The sequence below is a fragment of the Sapajus apella genome, unplaced genomic scaffold (assembly GCF_009761245.1).
Source record: "Sapajus apella isolate SASKATOON/1434 unplaced genomic scaffold, GSC_monkey_1.0 scaffold69, whole genome shotgun sequence".
NCBI lineage: Eukaryota > Metazoa > Chordata > Mammalia > Primates > Cebidae > Sapajus > Sapajus apella.
In genome coordinates, this window is record NW_022437009.1 from 11,059,448 (window position 1) to 11,078,334 (window position 18,887).

An 18,887-nucleotide genomic window follows, 5' to 3' on the forward strand; every position below is an offset into this window, starting at 1 on the left:
AAAAAAAAAAAAAAAAAAAAAAAAAAAAAAAAAAAAAAACGAAAAGAGAAATAAGTTATGTTATATAATTAGATCTTACTCAAAAAAATTAAGTATAGCATGATAGGAATTTTATTACTAGTACTGTATCATTACTTTATACCTCTTGATCTTTTGTTTTTACTAATACTAATAATTGGCATCATTGATTTGACAATTATAGCCTCTCCCCTATCCCACTCCATTTTAAGAAAGTTAAAATGCTGTATTAGCTTTTTTTTTTTTTTTTTTTTTGAGGCAGAGTCTCACTCTGTCGCCCAGGCTATAGTGCAGTGGCATGACCTCAGCTCACTGCAATCTCTGCCTCCCAGGTTCAAGTGATTCTCCCACCTCAGCCTTCCAGGTAGCTGGGACTACAGGCGTCCACCACCACGCCTGGCTAATTTTTGTATTTTTAGTAAAGACAAGATTTTACCATGTTGGCCAGGCTGGTCTTGAACTCTCCACCTCAGGTGATCTGCCCACCTCAGCCTCCCAAAGTGCTGGGATTACAGATGTGAGCCACTGTGCCCAGCTTGTATTAGTATCTTAAATGCTTTTTATACTTAGCATTTTTCCCAAATTTATTTGACCTCATATCCTTTTTTTTTTTTTTTTTTTTTTTGTAATGAAGTCTTATTCTGTCACCAGGTTGGAGTGCAGTGGCATGATCTCGGCTCACTGCAACCTCCACCTCCCAGGTTCAAACAATTCTTCTGTCTCAGCCTCCTGCGTAGCTGGGACTATAGGTGCATGCCGCCATGCCCAGCTAATTTTAAAATTTTTTTTTTTTTTTTTGAGACGGAGTTTCACTCATGTTACCCAGGCTGGAGTGCAATGGCACGATCTCGGCTCACCGCAACCTCCGCCTCCTGGGTTCAGGCAATTCTTCTGCCTCAGCCTCCTGAGTAGCTGGGATTACAGGCACGCACCACCATGCCCAGCTAATTTTTTGTATTTTTAGTAGAGACGGGGTTTCACCATGTTGACCAGGATGGCCTCGATCTCTTGACCTCATGATCCATCCGCTTCGGCCTCCCAAAGTGCTGGGATTACAGGCTTGAGCCACCGCGCCCAGCCTAAAATGTTTTTAATAGACACAGGGTTTCACCATGTTGGCCAGAATGGTGCTGATCTCTTGACCTCGTGATCCGCCCGCCTTGGCCTCCCAAAGTGGTGGGATTACAGGCATGAGCCACCACGCCTGGCCCCCTCATATCCTTTTTTATAGGGAGCATAAAAAGATGTATGTGCATTTCACAAGAAATGTGTTTCACAGAACACAATTTGAGAAATGCTACCTAATTACAATGTTTAACTGATAAATATTTAGTAAAGGCTAACAGTTCCTCTAATAATATTAAACTGCTTTTTTGAAAGTATTTTTTAAACTCTAAAAATACACATAACACAGTGTTTAATGTAGGAAAATTTAAAAATACCACGAGCCACAACACCTCTCAACAATTATACTCGCTGTGTTAGTCCTTTCTTATATTGACTCTCAGCTGGAGAAAGTGATGCTGGGCTATTTCTACATCTAAATCTTTTTCTTTTGTTCTTTTTTTTTTTTTTTTTTTTTTTTTTTCCTGAGACAGTATCTCACTTTGTTGCCGGGGCAGGAGTGCAGTGGTGTGATCACGGCTCACTGCAGTCTTGACCTCCTGGGCTCAGGTAGTCCCTCCACCTTAGCTACTTCCAAGTAGCTAGGACCATAGGCATGCACCACCATGTCTGGCTAAGTTTTTCTTTTTCTTTCTTTTGGTAGTAACAGGGTCTCCCTCTGTCTCCCTCTGTTGTCCAGGCTAATGTCAAGCTCCTGGGCTTTAGCAATCCTTCTGCCTTGGCCTCCCAAAGTGCTGGGATTATAGGGATTAGCCACTGCTCCTGGCCATGGGTCAAAATATTTTTTTTGTTTGTTTTTTGGAGATGGAGTTTTGCTCTGTCGCCCAGGCTGGAGTACAATGGTGTGATCTCTGCTCACTGCAACCTCTACCTCCCAGTTTCAAGTGATTCTCCTGCTTCAGCCTCCTGAGTAGCTGGGATTACAGGTGTCCGCCACCACGCCTGGCTAACTTTTGTATTTTTAGTAGAGATGGGGTCTGACCATGTTGGCCAGGCTAGTCTCAAACTCCTGACCTCAAGTGGTCTGCCCACCTCAGCCTCCCAAAGTGCTGGGATTACGGGCATGAGCCACTGTGCCTGGCCTATGAGTCTAAATCTTGAGATCAGTGTAGCTTTCTCTTTGTGCCCTTTGTAGCCTGATACAACATAAGGAGTCAGGCTATGGCGACAGAGAGACTGTTTGTTGAGGGCAAGGCCCTGAGGCTAACTTGTTTTGCTCCCTGTTTTATCTCCCAATTGTCTAGATCAGAGCTGGCACATAGTATATGCAGAATGAATGAATGGATGTATGTGGAGTAATAGGGATGCTACTTGACTTTTTACTCATCATGGCTTACTCTAGGCATCCATTTCTTACTTGACATAACATTGAGACAGATGGAACAAAAATGACTTGTTTTGTTGATGAGCAATTTTGGTAGTGGTGGTATTGTTATTGACTCTTTGAAAATTAAATTTTAAATGGAAAATTAAACCAAAGTTTTTACTGGGGAAGAAACAGATTTTTTTTTCTATTTTTATTATAAAAGCTGCTTTTTAAAAGTCTGTGATACTGGCTGAGCACAGTGGTTCATGCCTGTAATCCCAGCACTTTGGAAGGCCAAGGCAGGAAGATAGCTGGAAGGAATTCAAGACCAGTCTAGGTCATATAGCGAGACTCTGTCTCTACAAAAAATTTAAAAAGTTAGCTGGTCATGATAGTGTGCACCTGTTGTCCCAGCTATGCCTGGGAGGTGGGAGGATAGCTTGAGTCCAGGAGGTCAAGACTGCAGTGAGCCATGATCATGCCACTGCAGTTCAGCCTGGGCAGCAGAGTGAGACCCTGTCCCAAAAAAAAAAAAAAGTCTATAATTTATGCTATGGGAAAATGTGGATCTTCTTTCAGTATCATGGTTGTGTCTTAAGTTGATGATGGTAACTTTTAATACTAAATTTGCAATAGATTATATGTGCATATATTTACCTTTTCAGACTTTTAATCTTGTATATATTAGGAATGCAATTAAGTTTTTATTTAAAAATGATTACATTGTTTAATTTTATAGGTCCATTCAAAAGCTCGGTGAATTAAATATTGGAATGGATGGCCTTGGTAATGAGGTATCAACGCTCAGCCAGCAATGTAATGGGAGCAAAGGCAATGGATCTAATAGTTCTTCTGTGACTAGTTTTACTACACCACCCCAAGACTCTAGTCAGAGATTAACACATGATACTTCAAATATTCATACAAGCACTCCTCGTAATCCTGGATCAACAAATCACATACCTTTTCTGGAGGAATCACCTTGTGGAAGCCAAATGTAAGTGCTTGACTTTGTAAAACTTGGAAATATTAACTTACTACTAATGAATAGAAGGTTGAACTTCACTTTAGAGCCTTATAAATAAAAGTTTTGAGAGCTTACTGCCTACCAGTATTTTTTTTCTAATCTGGCTGCGTTTGTCTATGTTCTCTTTTACCAACTTCTAAGTCTCTTTATAGTTTTCATTTTCCTTCTTTTTTTCTTTTTGCTTCCTCATCACCACCAAGGCAATTATATTTTTTATAAGCCATCCTACTCAGAGAACCTACAGTTTTAGAATCTCTAAATCTCCTTGATTTTCTTTTTTCTTCAATTGGCATCTTTGAACAAATAATCTTAAAATTCAGACTTTCAGGGCATAGGAAGATGTTTTACAATATGGTGGAATGATTGCAGCTGTGCTGCAGTGTTGACCACTTTGGCAATTACAGCAGTGGAAGACTGCGTATTTACGTTTTCACTACTCAGGGAAAATTTTTATCTTGCTGTAGTTAGTATACAAGTGTTAATTTATGCAGTGGGAATAGTTAAGGAGCATTTTCTTTATTCTTAGCATTAAACACTTTGCAGGGTGGTTCATTAAAAAATGTACAACATTAGATTCCCAGCTTTTGGCTGAGATTAAGTACAAAAATGCATAACTTGCTTTTGGCACTTATATGCCTACAGGAATTCACTTTATAAATAATTAGTGTCAGAAACCTAGTTTTACTTCAGAGCATACATTTGTTTAATTTTTGCTTACTTTCTGAATTTTAACTTTTTTAATATTTGCTTTTCTATTACAGTTTTCGTAATAGTCGTTTTGAGCACTTTCAAAACAAAAATTCAAGTTCTAAAATTTAATTTTTGTTTTTGTCCGTGTAGTATACATACATGGTTTCAAAAGACTAATAGTACTAAGGCTTAAAATAAAACCCATCTTTGTCCATGGTTTTATTTCTTGTTGGCTGCCATTTTCAACCCATATGGTTTTTCTTTTGATATATATACATACAATTTTTTTTTTTTTTTTAAGATGGGATCTCACTGTGTTGCCTAGGCTGGTCTCAAACTCTGTGCTTAAGTGATCCTCCTACCTCAGCTTTCCAAAGTCCTGGGATTACAGGTGTGAGCCACCATACCTAGCCTTTTGCTATATATTTCCACATTTCTGAATAACATACTTCTATTACTGTTTTTGCTATCCATTCATTCCCTACTATACTCTTCACGCATAACACCCTCACTTTGTCTACCCCTTATTTTTAGTATATATCAATTTCTGTTTAAATCCATATCAGGCCAGGTCTGGTGGCTCACACCTGTAATCCCAGCACTTTGGGAGGCCTAGCTGGGTGGATCATGAGGTCAGGAGTTCAAGACCAGCCTGGCCAATGTGATGAAACCCCGTTTCTCCTAAAAATACAAAAAAAGTAGCCAAGCATGTTGGCAGGTGCCTGTAATCCCAGCTACTTGGGAAACTGAGACAGCTACTTGGGAGGCTGAGAATTGCCTTGAACCCGGGAGGCGGAGGTTGTAGTGAGCGGAGATCATGCCATTGCACTCCAGCCTAGGCGACAGAGAAAGACTCTGTTTCAAACAAAAAAAAAATCAGTATCAGTGTTAACATTACTATGATCTTGTAAATGTTATTTACAACTGGGTCATGTAGTGCAATAAAAATATATTTCTTTTTCATATAACTTCTTGTTTTTCTTGGGGACAATAATTGCCACAAGTTGGTGTACATGTGTCTGTACATGATTAGTTTTTCTTAATATTGATCACTAAACTGTAAGTGCTTTAATAGAATTATGAAATCATAAAACTTCTCATTATTATAAAAAATATCAGAAATTTTTCTATTCCATTTTTTTCCTCTTGGGAGATGTCTCTCTAGGATCACTCCTGCTTCACTTTATATTTTCTGTTTTTTGATCACTTTATATGTAGGTTTAGATAGAATCCGGGGACTTTCCTCACTGTTCCCCTGGGATTTCCTTTGCCTCATCTGTTTATTAGATTCCCTGTTTTTAGCATCTCACAGTTTCCTAAAAAGGGGTAATTAAAGGTGAAGTTTCTGAGACCTTGTGTGTCTAAAAATGTGTGTGCTATATATTTCCACCTTTTTTTGTTAGTATTGCCGGGTATAGAATTCTAGGATGAAAATCATTCCTCATTATTTCAAAGGCATTGCTACATGATTTTCCAGTTTTAGTGTTGTGATTAAAAAATCTGATGCTCTTTTGATTCCTTATTTTTATTTTTTAATTTTTATTTTATTTTATTTTATTTTTTGAGATGGAGTTTCGCTCTTGTTACCCAGGCTGGAGTGCAATCGCGCAATCTCGGCTCACCACAACCTCCGCCTCCTGGGTTCAGGCAATTCTCCTGCCTCAGCCTCCTGAGTAGCTGGATTATAGGCATGCGCTACCATGCCCAGCTAATTTTTTGTATTTTTAGTAGAGACGGGGTTTCACCATGTTGACCAGGATGGTCTCGTTCTCTTGACCTCGTGATCCACCCGCCTCGGCCTCCCAAAGTGCTGGGATTACAGGCGTGAGCCTCCGCGCCCAGCTTATTTTTTTGAGATGGGGTCTTGCTCTGTTGCCCAGGCTGGAGTGCAGTGGGGCAATCTTGGCTCACTGCAACCCCCGCCTTCTGGGTTCAAGTGATTCTTGTGCCTCAGCCACCCTAGTACCTGGGACTATAGGCATACACCACCATGCCCAACTAATTTTTGTATTTTTAGTAGAGATTGGGTTTCACCATGTTGGCCAGGCTGATTGATTTCTCATTCTTTGGGTGAGGCTTATTGCTGTTTCTACTCTGAAATTTTTCAGATTCTTCTTTTCCCTGATATTCTGAAACTGCACGATGATATAGAAAGTAGACCTTAGAGTGAGTCTGTTTTTCTTCATTCTGCTGGGTACTTCATGGGCCCTTTTTATGTTGGAAACTTAAGTTCTAGGAAATTTAAAAAATATATTATTTAGCAATATCCTCACCTCCATTTTCTATGGATTTATTTTTTTTCTACCATCATATTTTAATTTTCTAAGAGGTCTTTCTTATTCTCTAATTTCTTGTCCTTTTTTTTTTTTTTTTTTTTTTAATAGAGCTTACTTTTGTTTCCTTAATCCATTATTTCCTCTCATATCTAAGGACTTAAATTATATTTTTGTAGCTTTTGTTCCCTAAATTGCCTCTCCTCCCAAGTTCATTTTTCTCTCTACCTTTTTCTCTCTCTGTTCATTTTAGTCTCTACCTTTTATCTAGGAGGATTTTTTCAGGTATCTAGAAAGTTTTGGCTGTCTGTAAACAGTGAGGCATTAAAACAAAAGCTGGCTGGGTGTGGTGGCTCACACCTGTAATCCCAGCAACCTGGGGGTTTGAAGCTGTAGGATTGCTTGAGCCCAGGAGTTCGAGACCAGTCTGGGCAACACAGGGAGACCCTGTCTCTATTATATTTTGTGATACTAAATAAAAAATTTAAAAGCTGATTGGAAGAAAGGGCTACATATGTGGGTAGATCTGTCTGCCTGTTGGGCTCACAAAAAGTGATTAAGTGGTTGTTTTGCTAAGGAACCCTCAACTGTAAGTTTCTGATAGTTTTTTCTCTTGGGTGGGATAATTTTCCTAAAGAGCATTCTCCAGTGTCCTGTCTGGGGTTGGATTTAAGCATAGCAAACAGGATTTTGGAACTAAGCAAGGGAAGCATACTTGACATCTCATTCCAAAATGTGTCGACTTTTGACTTAATTTTCTTTCCAGAATGGCTTTTCATCTCCTCCTTAAAACTGTCATTGGTGCCGCTGAATCCAGAGCATATTTTAATGAATGTCTCCGGAGAGTAACTTTGGAGTCAGCTTGGATTGTTTGCTAAAAAGAAAAATTAGTGTTTGAAAGGGTAAATTAATTTAGTTTCTGTTTTGATACAGAGAGTAAACTTTACTTGAATTTCTACTTCCACAGCTCATCAGAACATTCGGTCATTAAGCCACCTCTGGGAGATTCTTCAGGGAGTCTATCAAGGTCAAAAGGGGAAGAGGTAATACTTTGGGGAAGGAAGTTTCATTGTTTTCCTATACACTTGTAAATTTTGCTAAGGAATTCTCAATTCAAAAAAACATTTTAGTCAGACATGGTGTTGCACACTACCCAGGAGGCTGAGGCAGGAGGATGGCTTGAGTCCAGAAGTTTGAGATTGTAGAGTACTAGAATTGCACCTGTGGATAGCCACTGCACCATTCCAACCTGGGCAACAGAGCAAGACTTTGTCTCTTAAAAACAAACAAACAAAAATTTAAAGTAGTTATTACTGCTAATGTGGGTATTTATGTCGACTCAAGGCAGTTGAGCTCTCAATGGTGTAACTAAAGAGGGAGCCTTGGAAAGCACATTTGGACTTTTGGGAGTATTCGTATTAATGGCCTAGTACTGGCCTGGGGACATGAATTGAGGCTCTGTGTTATCCTCTGAACCATGTGGTTAATTTCAGATATTATTGGTATCTCCTTTAGGCTTCTCATCAGTATACCTGTTTTTTGGCTTTGGAACCAAACATCCTTCCCTAACTAGTATACATTTTTACTCTATCTTACTTTTCTTAGTTCACATTTTAACCTCATAAACAAAGGTGTTATTTGAGATGCTTTTAGGGATGAAATAGATAATATAAATTAATAAAATTGACCATTTTTATGATAAGCACAAAGGAATATTTGTCCCTTGCAAAAGAAATATGCAAGCCCAATGTTTCCAGTTCCTTTGACTTAAAAAAAAAAAAAAAAAAATTAGGCCAGGTGTGGTGCCTCACGCCTGTAATCCCAGCACTCTGCAAGGCAGAGGCAGCTATATCATCCGAGGTTGAGAGTTCGAGACCAACATGGCCAACATGGTGAAACTCTGTCTCTACTAAAAATACAAAAATTAGCCAGGTGTAGTGGCTCATGCCTGTAATTCCAGCCACTTGGGAGGCTGAGGCATGAAAATTGCTTGAACCCAGGAGGCGGAGGTTAACATTACACTCCAGCCTAGGTGACAGAGCAAGACTCTGTCTCTGAAAAAAAAAAAAAAAAAAAAAAAAAAAACTAATAGAGACATGGTTTCACTGCATTGCCCAGGCTGGTCTTGAATTCCTGGACCCAAGCAGTCCTCCCACCTCAACCTTCCAAAATGCCAGGATTACAGGTGTGAGCCATTGCACCCGACCTGATTTTCAAGAAGCTAGAAATCTAGATTTTTATGCATAAGTGTGAAATCACCTATTTTTTTAAAATGACGACAAATTAAAAAAATTTTAAGGCTGGATGCAGTGGTTCACGCCTGTAATCTCAGCACTTTGGGAGGCCGAGGCGGGTGGATCATCTGAGGTCAGGAGTTTGAGACCAGCCTGGCCAGCATGATGAAACCCCATCTCTACTAAAAATACAAAAAATTAGCCAAGCGTGGTGGCAGGTGCCTGTAATCCCAGCTACTCGGGAGGCTGAGGCAGGAGAATTGCTTGAATGCAGGAGGCAGAGGTTGCAGTGAGCCGAGTTCGTGCCATTGCATTCCAGCCTGGGCAACAAGAGTGAAACTCCGTCTCAAAAATAAAATAAAATAAAATAAAATAAAAACATACAGAGGACAGCAAATAAAATTAGTTTGTGTGGCTTCTGCTATAAAGCAATCTATGTGCTATAGGCCATTTAGTCAATTAGTCGTTTTTTGGTTTTTTTTTTTTTTTTTTTTTTTTTTTTTTGAGTTGGAGTTTCACTCTTGTTGTCCAGGTGGGAGTGCAATGGCAAGATCTTGGCTCACCGCAACCTCCGCTTCCTGGGTTCAAGCAGTTTTCCTGCCTCAGCCTCCCGAGTAGCTGGGATTACAGGCGAGTGCCAGCATGCCTGGCTAATTTTGTATTTTTAGTGGAGACGGGATTTCTCCATGTTTCTGTTGGTCAGGCTGGTCTCAAACTCCTGACCTCAAGTGATCCACCCACCTTTGCCTCCCAGAACTCTGGATTACAGATGTAAGCCCCCACAACTGGCCATATTTTCCCTTTTATCTACCCCATGCTATTATATAATTTTGCAAACAGTCACTTTCCCTGTGTATGTATTAATGGAAAATGTAACATTTCTAATCAAATTCATATGAATAATATTAGAATTCAGTTCACTTACATAAGACATACATAATGTAACACATCAGATTTTCCCCCTACTCCTGCAAGGAGGATGTATTGCATGAATAAAGGCTTAGGTGGAGAGAGGCATAAGTCTTTTCATTGGTGTAGTCATTATGGGTCCTAGACCTCTCAGAATACATCAGAGCTGAAGTGGATTTTCTTTGCGTGTGTACTTGACATTCACACTTCCCAAAGACAGGGTTTGGTTGAGTCTGTTGCCCATACCCAGTGTAGAGGCTCCTGCACCATGTCTAGTCAGTCCTGGTCAGGGTAACAGAGTGGTTTCAAATGACATCAGTAGCAGGAGTCACCAAAGCTTTTTTATACAGAACTGCTTCAGCTTCTGTCTTCAGAAGAGAACTCTGGATGGACAAGTTGACAGTTTAAAGTAAAAATGAGGCCAGGTGTGGTGGCTCACACCTATAATCTCAGCACTTTGGGTGGCTGAAGTGAGCAAATCACTTAAGTTCAGGGGTTCAAGACCAGTCTGGCCAACATGGCCAGAAACCCCATCTCTGCTAAAAATACGAAAATTAGCCGGGTGTGGTCACTCATGCCTGTAATCCCAGCTACTTAGAAGGCTGAAGCAGGAGAATCACTTGAACCTGGGAGGTGGAGGTTGCAGTGAGCCAAGATCATGCCACTGCACTCCCGCCTGGGCAATAGAGAGAGACTCTGTCTCAAAAAAAAAAAAAAAAAAAAAAGAAAAAAGAAAAAATGAAACACTCAAAATGTTTCTATTAAAATTATTTCTATAGTTTTAAAGGGATGTTTGCTTATTTATTTATGTATTTAATTTGAGACAATCTTGCTTGGTCACCTAGGCTGTAGTGCAGTGGTGCAATCTCACGTCACTGCAGCCTTGACCTCCCAGGCTCAAGTGATCCTCCCACCCCAGCCCCCTGAGTAGCTGTGACTTACAGGCATGTGTCACCACACCTGGCTAATTTTTGTATTTATTTATTTATTTATTTTTGTAGAAATGGGTTTTTGTCATGTTGCCCAGGCTGTTAAAGGGCCAAAAGAGTGAGACTCCATGTCAAACAAACAAAATTGGCTGGGTCTGCTGGCTCACACCTGTCATCTCAGCACTTTGGGAGGCTGTGGTGGGCAAATTGTTTGAGCCAAGAAGTTCAAGACCAGCCTGGGCAACATGGCGAAACCCCATCTCTATATTTTTTAATGAAAAAAATTTAAAAAATATCTTTTTTAAATGAAATCAATAATATTGTATTTTAAGAGTCCTAAAGAATACAGACATGGCCCATGGATAGGAATGTGAATATGAACAAAGTAAAATGGAATTTCCAAATTATAAACAATGGAAGCTAGAGAAACACCATTAGAAACTTCCAGGAGAAGCTGGCTGCAGAAGGGCAAAGGGATCTGTGGGGCTGTAAAGAAGCTTAGAGACAAATGGGTGACTTTTTTCCTCTGATGTTGCATTACTAAAAGGACACAAATGAAGATTTGCTGCATTTGTGGTAGCTGTAGGAGCTGAATATTACCTGGTATCCCAGAGTAAAGATAAGAAGCATCACTGAAGATATGGAAATATCTTAGCTGTTTCTTAACTCTCTAAAATAAGATTTCTTCACCGTATCCTACTCATCTGTGTGTTTGCCTCTTAAAGAATATTACTAAGATTTAATAAAGTAAGAAAAACAGAGAAAATAACATGATTATCAGCGGTAAACCTAACATGATCCAACAAGGATAATACAGTTCAAATGAATTTAAAGTGGGAGAAAGATGAATTCTTTCAAATTTATTTTTTAATAAGATGACTAATATTCATTTCTTTCCATAGGATGACAAATCAAAAAAGCAGTTTGTTTGTATTAATATCCTAGAAGACACACAAGCTGTTAGAGCAGTGGCATTTCATCCAGCTGGTGGTTTGTATGCTGTTGGTTCAAATTCAAAAACTCTGAGAGTATGTGCCTATCCAGACGTAATTGATCCAAGGTAAGGATCAATGATTTGTGCTGCCATTCTTACCTTAATTTTTAATTTAGCCACATAGGTTCCTTTTCCAGAATTGCCATTCAGTGGTGTTTCAAATATTTCTTTCTTTCGATTAAACTTTATTTTCTGCTGTAAAACAAGTTTTTATTTTCAGTGCTTAAGAAATATATTTAAGTCGGCCGGGCGCGGTGGCTCAAGCCTGTAATCCCAGCACTTTGGGAGGCCGAGGCGGGTGGATCACGAGGTCAAGAGATCGAGACCATCCTGGTCAACATGGTGAAACCCCGTCTCTACTAAAACTACAAAAAATTAGCTGGGCATGGTGGCGCGTGCCTGTAGTCCCAGCTACTCAGGAGGCTGAGGCAGGAGAATTGCCTGAACCCAAGAGGCGGAGGTTGCGGTGAGCCGACATCGCGCCATTGCACTCCAGCCTGGGTAACAAGAGCGAAACTCCGTCTCAAAAAAAAAAAAAAAAGAAATATATTTCAGTCGTTTATTATAATTTTTTTCTAAAATGTTTTTAAGAACAACATTGCTCATATATTGCTTTAGAATTCTTTATTTTCATGGCTTTTGTATTTTGTTTTTTATCTGAAAAGTATATAGTAGTTCCCCCTTATTTGCAAGAGATACATTTTAAGAACCCCAGTGGACGCCTGAAACCTTGGCTGGAACTGAACTCCATTTGTGCTGTTTTTTTTTTTTTTTTTTTTTTTTCTATTCATACACACCTATTTATAAATTAGGTACGTAATTTACACACAACTCTTACTCTTTTACAACTCTTTTTTTTTAAGCTGGGGTTTCACCATGGTGGCCAGGCTGGTCTTGAACTCCTGACCACAGGTGATCCACCCACCTCGGCCTCCCCAAGTGCTAGGATTACAGGCGTGAGCCACCACGCCCGGCCACTTTACAACTCTTAAGACCTTTTAATTGTAACCCTACTTTGAGAAACAAGTGGTGGGATTTTTCATTTATTTGAATTTTTTGCTATCTCTATGTCTGAAATCAATAATTTTGGCTCTTGGACTGTGATAGCATTTAAAGATTGGGAAAGGGTATATAATAAGGCCCATGTTAGATGATTGATAATATTATAATTTACTGGTGCTTGTTGCATTATTTAAGTAGAGATACTTAAGAAAGAAGGGCAGAATTCTCTATAAGGCAGTGGAACATGGAGCTTTTGGTTTAGAGGCGAAGATGAATATAATGCAAATGAACACAAGTAAACATTTTGGTACGTATTATGAAGAAAGATTACAAGGTGCTGTGAGAGAATAAAATGGGGATGGGGTAGGGTGCAGACTGGCAAGTCAGAGAAAGACTTCTTTGGTCTTTGGAGATCTAAGGATGAGTAGAACCTAGATATGTAAAGAGAACGGAGAAGAGAGTAATAGGGAACATGATGTGAGAAAGAGCTTGGCTTTTTTTAGGAACTGAAATAAATTCAGATTGGTTGGAAAATTGTGAGCTGAATTGGATAAGGCCGCAGACATAGGCGTGAATTAGGCAGAGCTTTCTAGCCATTTTAGATTTCATGCTGAGGGCAGTGGGACACCACTGAAAGTAGCAAATCAAATGTAACTCTATTTTGAAATGATCATTCTGCTGTGATTGGATGGCAATAAGTGGAGACAATGGGAGGAAGGGAGGAAGTTGTTTGTAGTTGATGGCTAGTATGATGGCAGTGGAGGTGGAACAAAGTGAGTAGGTTTGAGAGGCACAATCCATTTAAAGAAGGAGTCAGTGGATTTGGTGAATTGGTTATGCTGCTGAAAAGAAACTCTTCTTATCTGGTTTGTTCTCTAGATCAGTTTTTCTTTTTTTCTTTTTTTTTTTTGAGACGGAATCTCACTCTATCACCAGCCTGTAGTACAGTGGCGCGACCTTGGCTCACTGCAACCTCCGCCTCCTGGGTTCAAGCAAGTCTCCTGCCTCAGCCTTCTGAGTAGCTGGGAGTACAGGCATGCACCACCATGCCCAGCTAATTTTTGTATTTTTAGTAGAGACAGAGTTTCACCATGTTGGCCAGGTTGATCTCAATCTCTTGACCTTGGGAGCCACCATGCCCGACCTAGATCAGTATTAAACACTTTTTAGATATTAGAGATTTGTTGGTCTTGTTTTTTTTTTTTTTTTTTTTTTTTTAATTTATTTTATTGCATTTTAGGTTTTGGGGTACATGTGAAGAACATGCAAGATTGTTGCATAGGTACACACGTGGCAGTGTGATTTGCTGCCTTCCTCCCCATCACCTATACCTGGAATTTCTCCCCATGCTAGCTCTCCCCAACTCCCCACTCCCCACTGACCTTCTCCTATTTCCCCCCAACAGACCCAAGTGTGTAGTGCTCCCCTCCCTGTGTCCATGTGTTCTCGTTGTTCAACTCCCGCCTATGAGTGAGAACATGCGGTGTTTGATCTTCTGCTCTTGTGTCAGTTTGCTGAGAATGATGCTTTCCAGGTTCATCCATGTCCCTGCAAAGGACACAAACTCATCATTTTTGATGGCTGCATAATATTCCATGGTGTATATGTGCCACATTTTCCCTGTCCAGTCTATCATCAATGGGTATTTGGGTTGGTTCCAGGTCTTTGCTATTGTAAACAGAGCTGCAATGAACATTCGTGTGCACGTGTCCTTATAATAGAACGATTTATAATCCTTTGGATATATACCCAGTAATGGGATTGCTGGGTCAAATGGAATTTCTATTTCTAGGTCCTTGAGGAATCGCCACACTGTCTTCCACAATGGTTGAACTAATTTACACTCCCACCAATAGTGTAAAAGTGTTCCTATTTCTCCACATCCTCTCCAGCATCGGTTGTCTCTAGATTTTTTAATGATCGCCATTCTAACTGGCGTGAGATGGTATCTCAATGTAGTTTTGATTTGCATTTCTCTGATGACCAGTGATGATGAGCGTTTTTTCATATGTTTGTTGGCCTCATGTATGTCTTCCTTTGTAAAGTGTCTGTTCATATCCTTTGCCCACTTTTGAATGGGCTTGTTTGTTTTCTTGTAAATCTGTTTTAGTTCTTTGTAAATTCTGGATATCAGCCCTTTGTCAGATGGGTAAACTGCAAAAATTTTTTCCCATTCTGTTGGTTGCTGATTCACTCTAATGACTGTTTGTTTTGCCGTGCAGAAGCTGTGGAGTTTGATTAGGTCCCATTTGTCTATTTTGGCTTTTGTTGCCAATGCTTTTGGTGTTTTGGTCATGAAGTCCTTGCCTACGCCTATGTCCTGAATGGTTTTGCCTAGATTTTCTTCTAGGGTTTTTATGGTGTTAGGTCTTATGTTTAAGTCTTTAATCCATCTGGAGTTAATTTTAGTGTAAGGTGTCAGGAAGGGGTCCAGTTTCTGCTTTCTGCACATGGCTAGCCAGTTTTCCCAACACCATTTATTAAACAGGGAATCCTTTCCCCGTTGCTTGTTTTTGTCAGGTTTGTCAAAGATCAGATGGTTGTAGATATGTTGTGTTGCCTCCAAGGGCTCTGTTCTGTTCCATTGGTCTATATCTCTGTTTTGGTACCAGTACCATGCTGTTTTGATTACTGTAGCCTTGTAGTATAGTTTGAAGTCCGGTAGTGTGATACCTCCTGCTTTGTTCTTTCTGCTTAGAATTGACTTGGCTATGCGGGCTCTCTTTTGGTTCCATATGAAGTTTAAGGTGTTTTTTTCCAGTTCTGCGAAGAAGGTCATTGGTAGCTTGATGGGGATAGCGTTGAATCTGTAAATTACTTTGGGCAGTATGGCCATTTTCACGATATTGATTCTTCCTAACCACGAACATGGAATGTTTCTCCATCTGTTTGTGTCCTCTCTTATTTCGTTGAGCAGTGGCTTGTAGTTCTCCTTGAAGAGGTCCTTTACGTTCCTTGTTAGTTGTATTCCTAGGTATTTTATTCTCTTTGTGGCAATTGTGAATCGCAGTTCGTTCTTGATTTGGCTCTCTTTAAGTCTGTTATTGGTGTATAGGAATGCATGTGATTTTTGCACATTGTGGTCTTGTTTGTTTTTAAAAATTTCTTAATAATGAACATTTTCAAAGACTCAAAAGTAGAGAGACTAGTATGCTAAAATGCAATAGTTGTCAAGATTTTTGTCACATTTGCTTCATTCATCTTTTTTGTTGTTTGCTAAAATATTTAAAATAAATCTCAGATATCACGTCATTTAACTCTTTCATCCTTCAGGATGAATCTCCAGAAACGTACATTTTCTACATAGACTTGATTTCATCATTATACCTAATTTACAAAACCTTAGTATCATATTAGTCTGTGTTTCAAAGTGTAGATAAAATACTATTCCCACTCTAAACCACCATTGTTTGTCATTAAAGGACAAACTCTTGAGCTTGGCATTTAGAACCCTCCATAGCTGAGCTTCCAGCGCCTCACACACCACATCCCTCCTGCTCACTCTACTGAATACCTCGTGCTTTTCACCGCTAGCCCCACAGACTCTTTCCCTTGCTACATGCTTAGCCAGTACTTTCCCTACTATATTTTATCATCACTAAAGTGGTTCTCCTGCCTTTTTCTTTTGTATTCACCTTATCCTTTAAGGCCTAGTGCTTTGTTGTTTTTTTTTTTTGGGATGGAGTTTCGCTGTTGTTACCCAGGCTGGAGTGCAATGGCGCGACCTCGGCTCACCGCAACCTCTGCCTCCTGGATTCAGGCAATTCTCCTGCCTCAACCTCCTGAGTAGCTGGGATTACAGGCACACGCCACTATGCCCAGCTAATTTTTTTGTATTTTTAGTAGAGACGGGGTTTCACCGTGTTGACCAGGATGGTCTCGATCTCTTGACCTCGTGATCCACCCGCCTCGGCCTCCCAAAGTGCTGGGATTACAGGCTTGAGCCACCGCGCCCGGCCCAGGCCTAGTGCTTTATACTGGACTATGTAACAACTTATACTTGCCTTACTGTATATGGGTAGTCATGACAATATCTGCCTGCATCAGATTTTAAATTCTGGACAGAACTCTTGCACATTGCTCATATTATATGTTTATTACATATTTATTACATTTTTTTAAAATTTAGAAGTATTGTTAGCTTTTTAAATTTTCTTTTTGTTTCTAAGCTTAAAATCCATTAAAAAAAATGAGAAATGGAGATTTTTCTTTTTATAGTCATATATCCTGTTCCCTGTATCATCAGAAATGAGAGTTAGTTTAGTATGATTTGATTTATAATTTTACTTTTTGGGTTTTAAGTATGCTTCTAATTTTATTTCTTCTCTGATTCTGAAAACTGTTAATAACCTGTTGTCTGACATGCTTTTTGTTTCTTCCTTCAAGGACAACTATAATATTGAACCTCATAATAACTGATTGCAGGAAGCAAAAAATTGAAATATCTTTCTGTAATTTTTCTTTTCAGTGCACACGATACTCCTAAGCAACCAGTGGTACGTTTTAAAAGGAATAAACATCATAAAGGATCCATTTACTGTGTGGCCTGGAGTCCTTGTGGGCAGTTACTAGCAACAGGATCAAATGACAAATACGTCAAAGTGCTGCCCTTCAATGCAGAGACTTGTAACGCAACAGGTAGGGCCCAAGTATGTAAGCAGTAGCTAGCTTACCAGTGTATATGTTATGATTTCTCCATGTCCTATTTCTGTATTGTCTTTAATGAAATCCAAGAATATAATCTTGAAGAATTTTTTAATATTCTAATTGTTTAGTCACATTCATGAGCTTATTCTTTCTTAGTAAATTCTTACAGGTGTCCAGTTGGTGTTTGAGTTTTAGAAAATTATTATTAGACAAATAACCTTTAAATAATTACCAGATGTTTTCTAGAGATCACCTGTCTTTTCTTGCTTTTTCTTTGGGATAAGAGACAAGATAACTCTATGGTAATAACTATTTTGATAAAACTATTTGCTCAGTAAAGTGAATTGCTTATAATATCAATCTCTAAATGAAAATACAAGCCATATTTCTAAATCATGACTCTTAACCCATTTTGAGGTAGTGTAGCAGTCTCAAGTTATCACAGTAAGTTGAGCAGCATTTTTTTTTTTTTTTAATTCTTATTACTGTTTCAGGACCAGATCTGGAATTTAGTATGCATGATGGAACAATTAGAGACTTGGCATTTATGGAAGGCCCGGAAAGCGGAGGAGCTATTTTAATAAGTGCCGGAGCAGGGGATTGTAACATTTATACAACAGATTGTCAAAGAGGACAGGGCCTCCATGCTTTGAGTGGACATACTGGTATGTAATATCAGTTTCAAGTGCTGCTTTTCTTTTTGTTCAATGTGTGCTTTTTTTCCTCTCTGCATTTTCTTTTCTAAGAGACAGAGTCTTGCTCTTATTGCCCAGATGGAGTGCAGTGGTGCAATCACAGCCTGCAGCCTTGACCTCCTGAGCTCAAGTGATCTTCCCACCCAGCTTCCTGAGTAGCTGGGACTATAGGCACATGCTACCATGCCTGGGTAATTAAAAAAAAATTTTGTAGTTCCGGGGTCTCACTGTGTTGCCCAGACTGGTCTTGAACTCCTGGGCTCAAGCTGTCATGTTTTCTCAGCCTCCCAAAGTGTTGGGATTACAGGCGTGAACCACCGTGCCTGGCCCAGTATGGTTCTGATGTTGTGCATTTTACTGAATTTTATTTTTAAAATTGTTAATCTATTTGATAAATATGAAAAATCTCTATCACATAGTATATTTGATTAACCAGACCATCACTTGCCCTGTAAATAAGGAGTACTTAGCTTTTTTCTTTTTTCTTTTCCTTTATTTTTAGAGACAGGGTCTTGCACTGTTGCCCAGGCTAGAATGCAGTGGCAGGATCACAGCTCACTGCAGCCTCTAACTCCTGGGCTCCAGCAATCCTCCTGCCTCAGCCTCCTGAGTAGCTAAGATTATAGGCATGAGCCACCATGACCACTCTAGAGTGCGTAGCTTTGAATATGTTATGGAAAGATACTCTCATACATTAAATATGATCTTTTATAGGGCATATTTTAGCACTTTATACCTGGAGTGGCTGGATGATTGCATCTGGTTCCCAAGATAAGACTGTTAGATTTTGGGATCTTCGAGTACCAAGTTGTGTTCGTGTTGTTGGCACAACATTTCATGGAACTGGTAGGTTTTTCTTTAATTTAACTGAATTTATATGAGAAAAAACTTTGTAAATTGCACTAGCCTGCTTCCTTTCCCCTGCAATATAAAAAATAGAAAAAATTGTGAAATAAATACTTAATATTTTGTTAGTTACTTTCAGTTCTTTCAGGATACTTTCATTTGTTACCTTATTTGTAAAAATAATACTCAGCT

At 39.3% G+C, this 18,887-nt stretch overlaps 1 protein-coding gene across 9 annotated transcripts in view; it reads left to right on the forward strand.

Annotated features, from left to right (window-relative positions):
* The window catches only part of WDR47 (WD repeat domain 47), a 77,944-nt gene that overhangs the window by 45,856 nt on the left and 13,201 nt on the right, over positions 1-18,887 (forward strand). For 6 of the 9 annotated variants that reach the window (XM_032249892.1, XM_032249894.1, XM_032249896.1 and 3 more), the window contains exons 8-13: positions 3,189-3,446; positions 7,407-7,482; positions 11,414-11,571; positions 16,976-17,145; positions 17,643-17,819; positions 18,564-18,695. In XM_032249892.1, coding sequence (XP_032105783.1) covers positions 3,189-3,446; positions 7,407-7,482; positions 11,414-11,571; positions 16,976-17,145; positions 17,643-17,819; positions 18,564-18,695 — 971 coding nt within the window. The remainder of the gene's footprint in view (positions 1-3,188; positions 3,447-7,406; positions 7,483-11,413; positions 11,572-16,975; positions 17,146-17,642; positions 17,820-18,563; positions 18,696-18,887) is intronic. The other 3 variants (XM_032249895.1, XM_032249900.1, XM_032249901.1) reach the window with 1 other exon arrangement.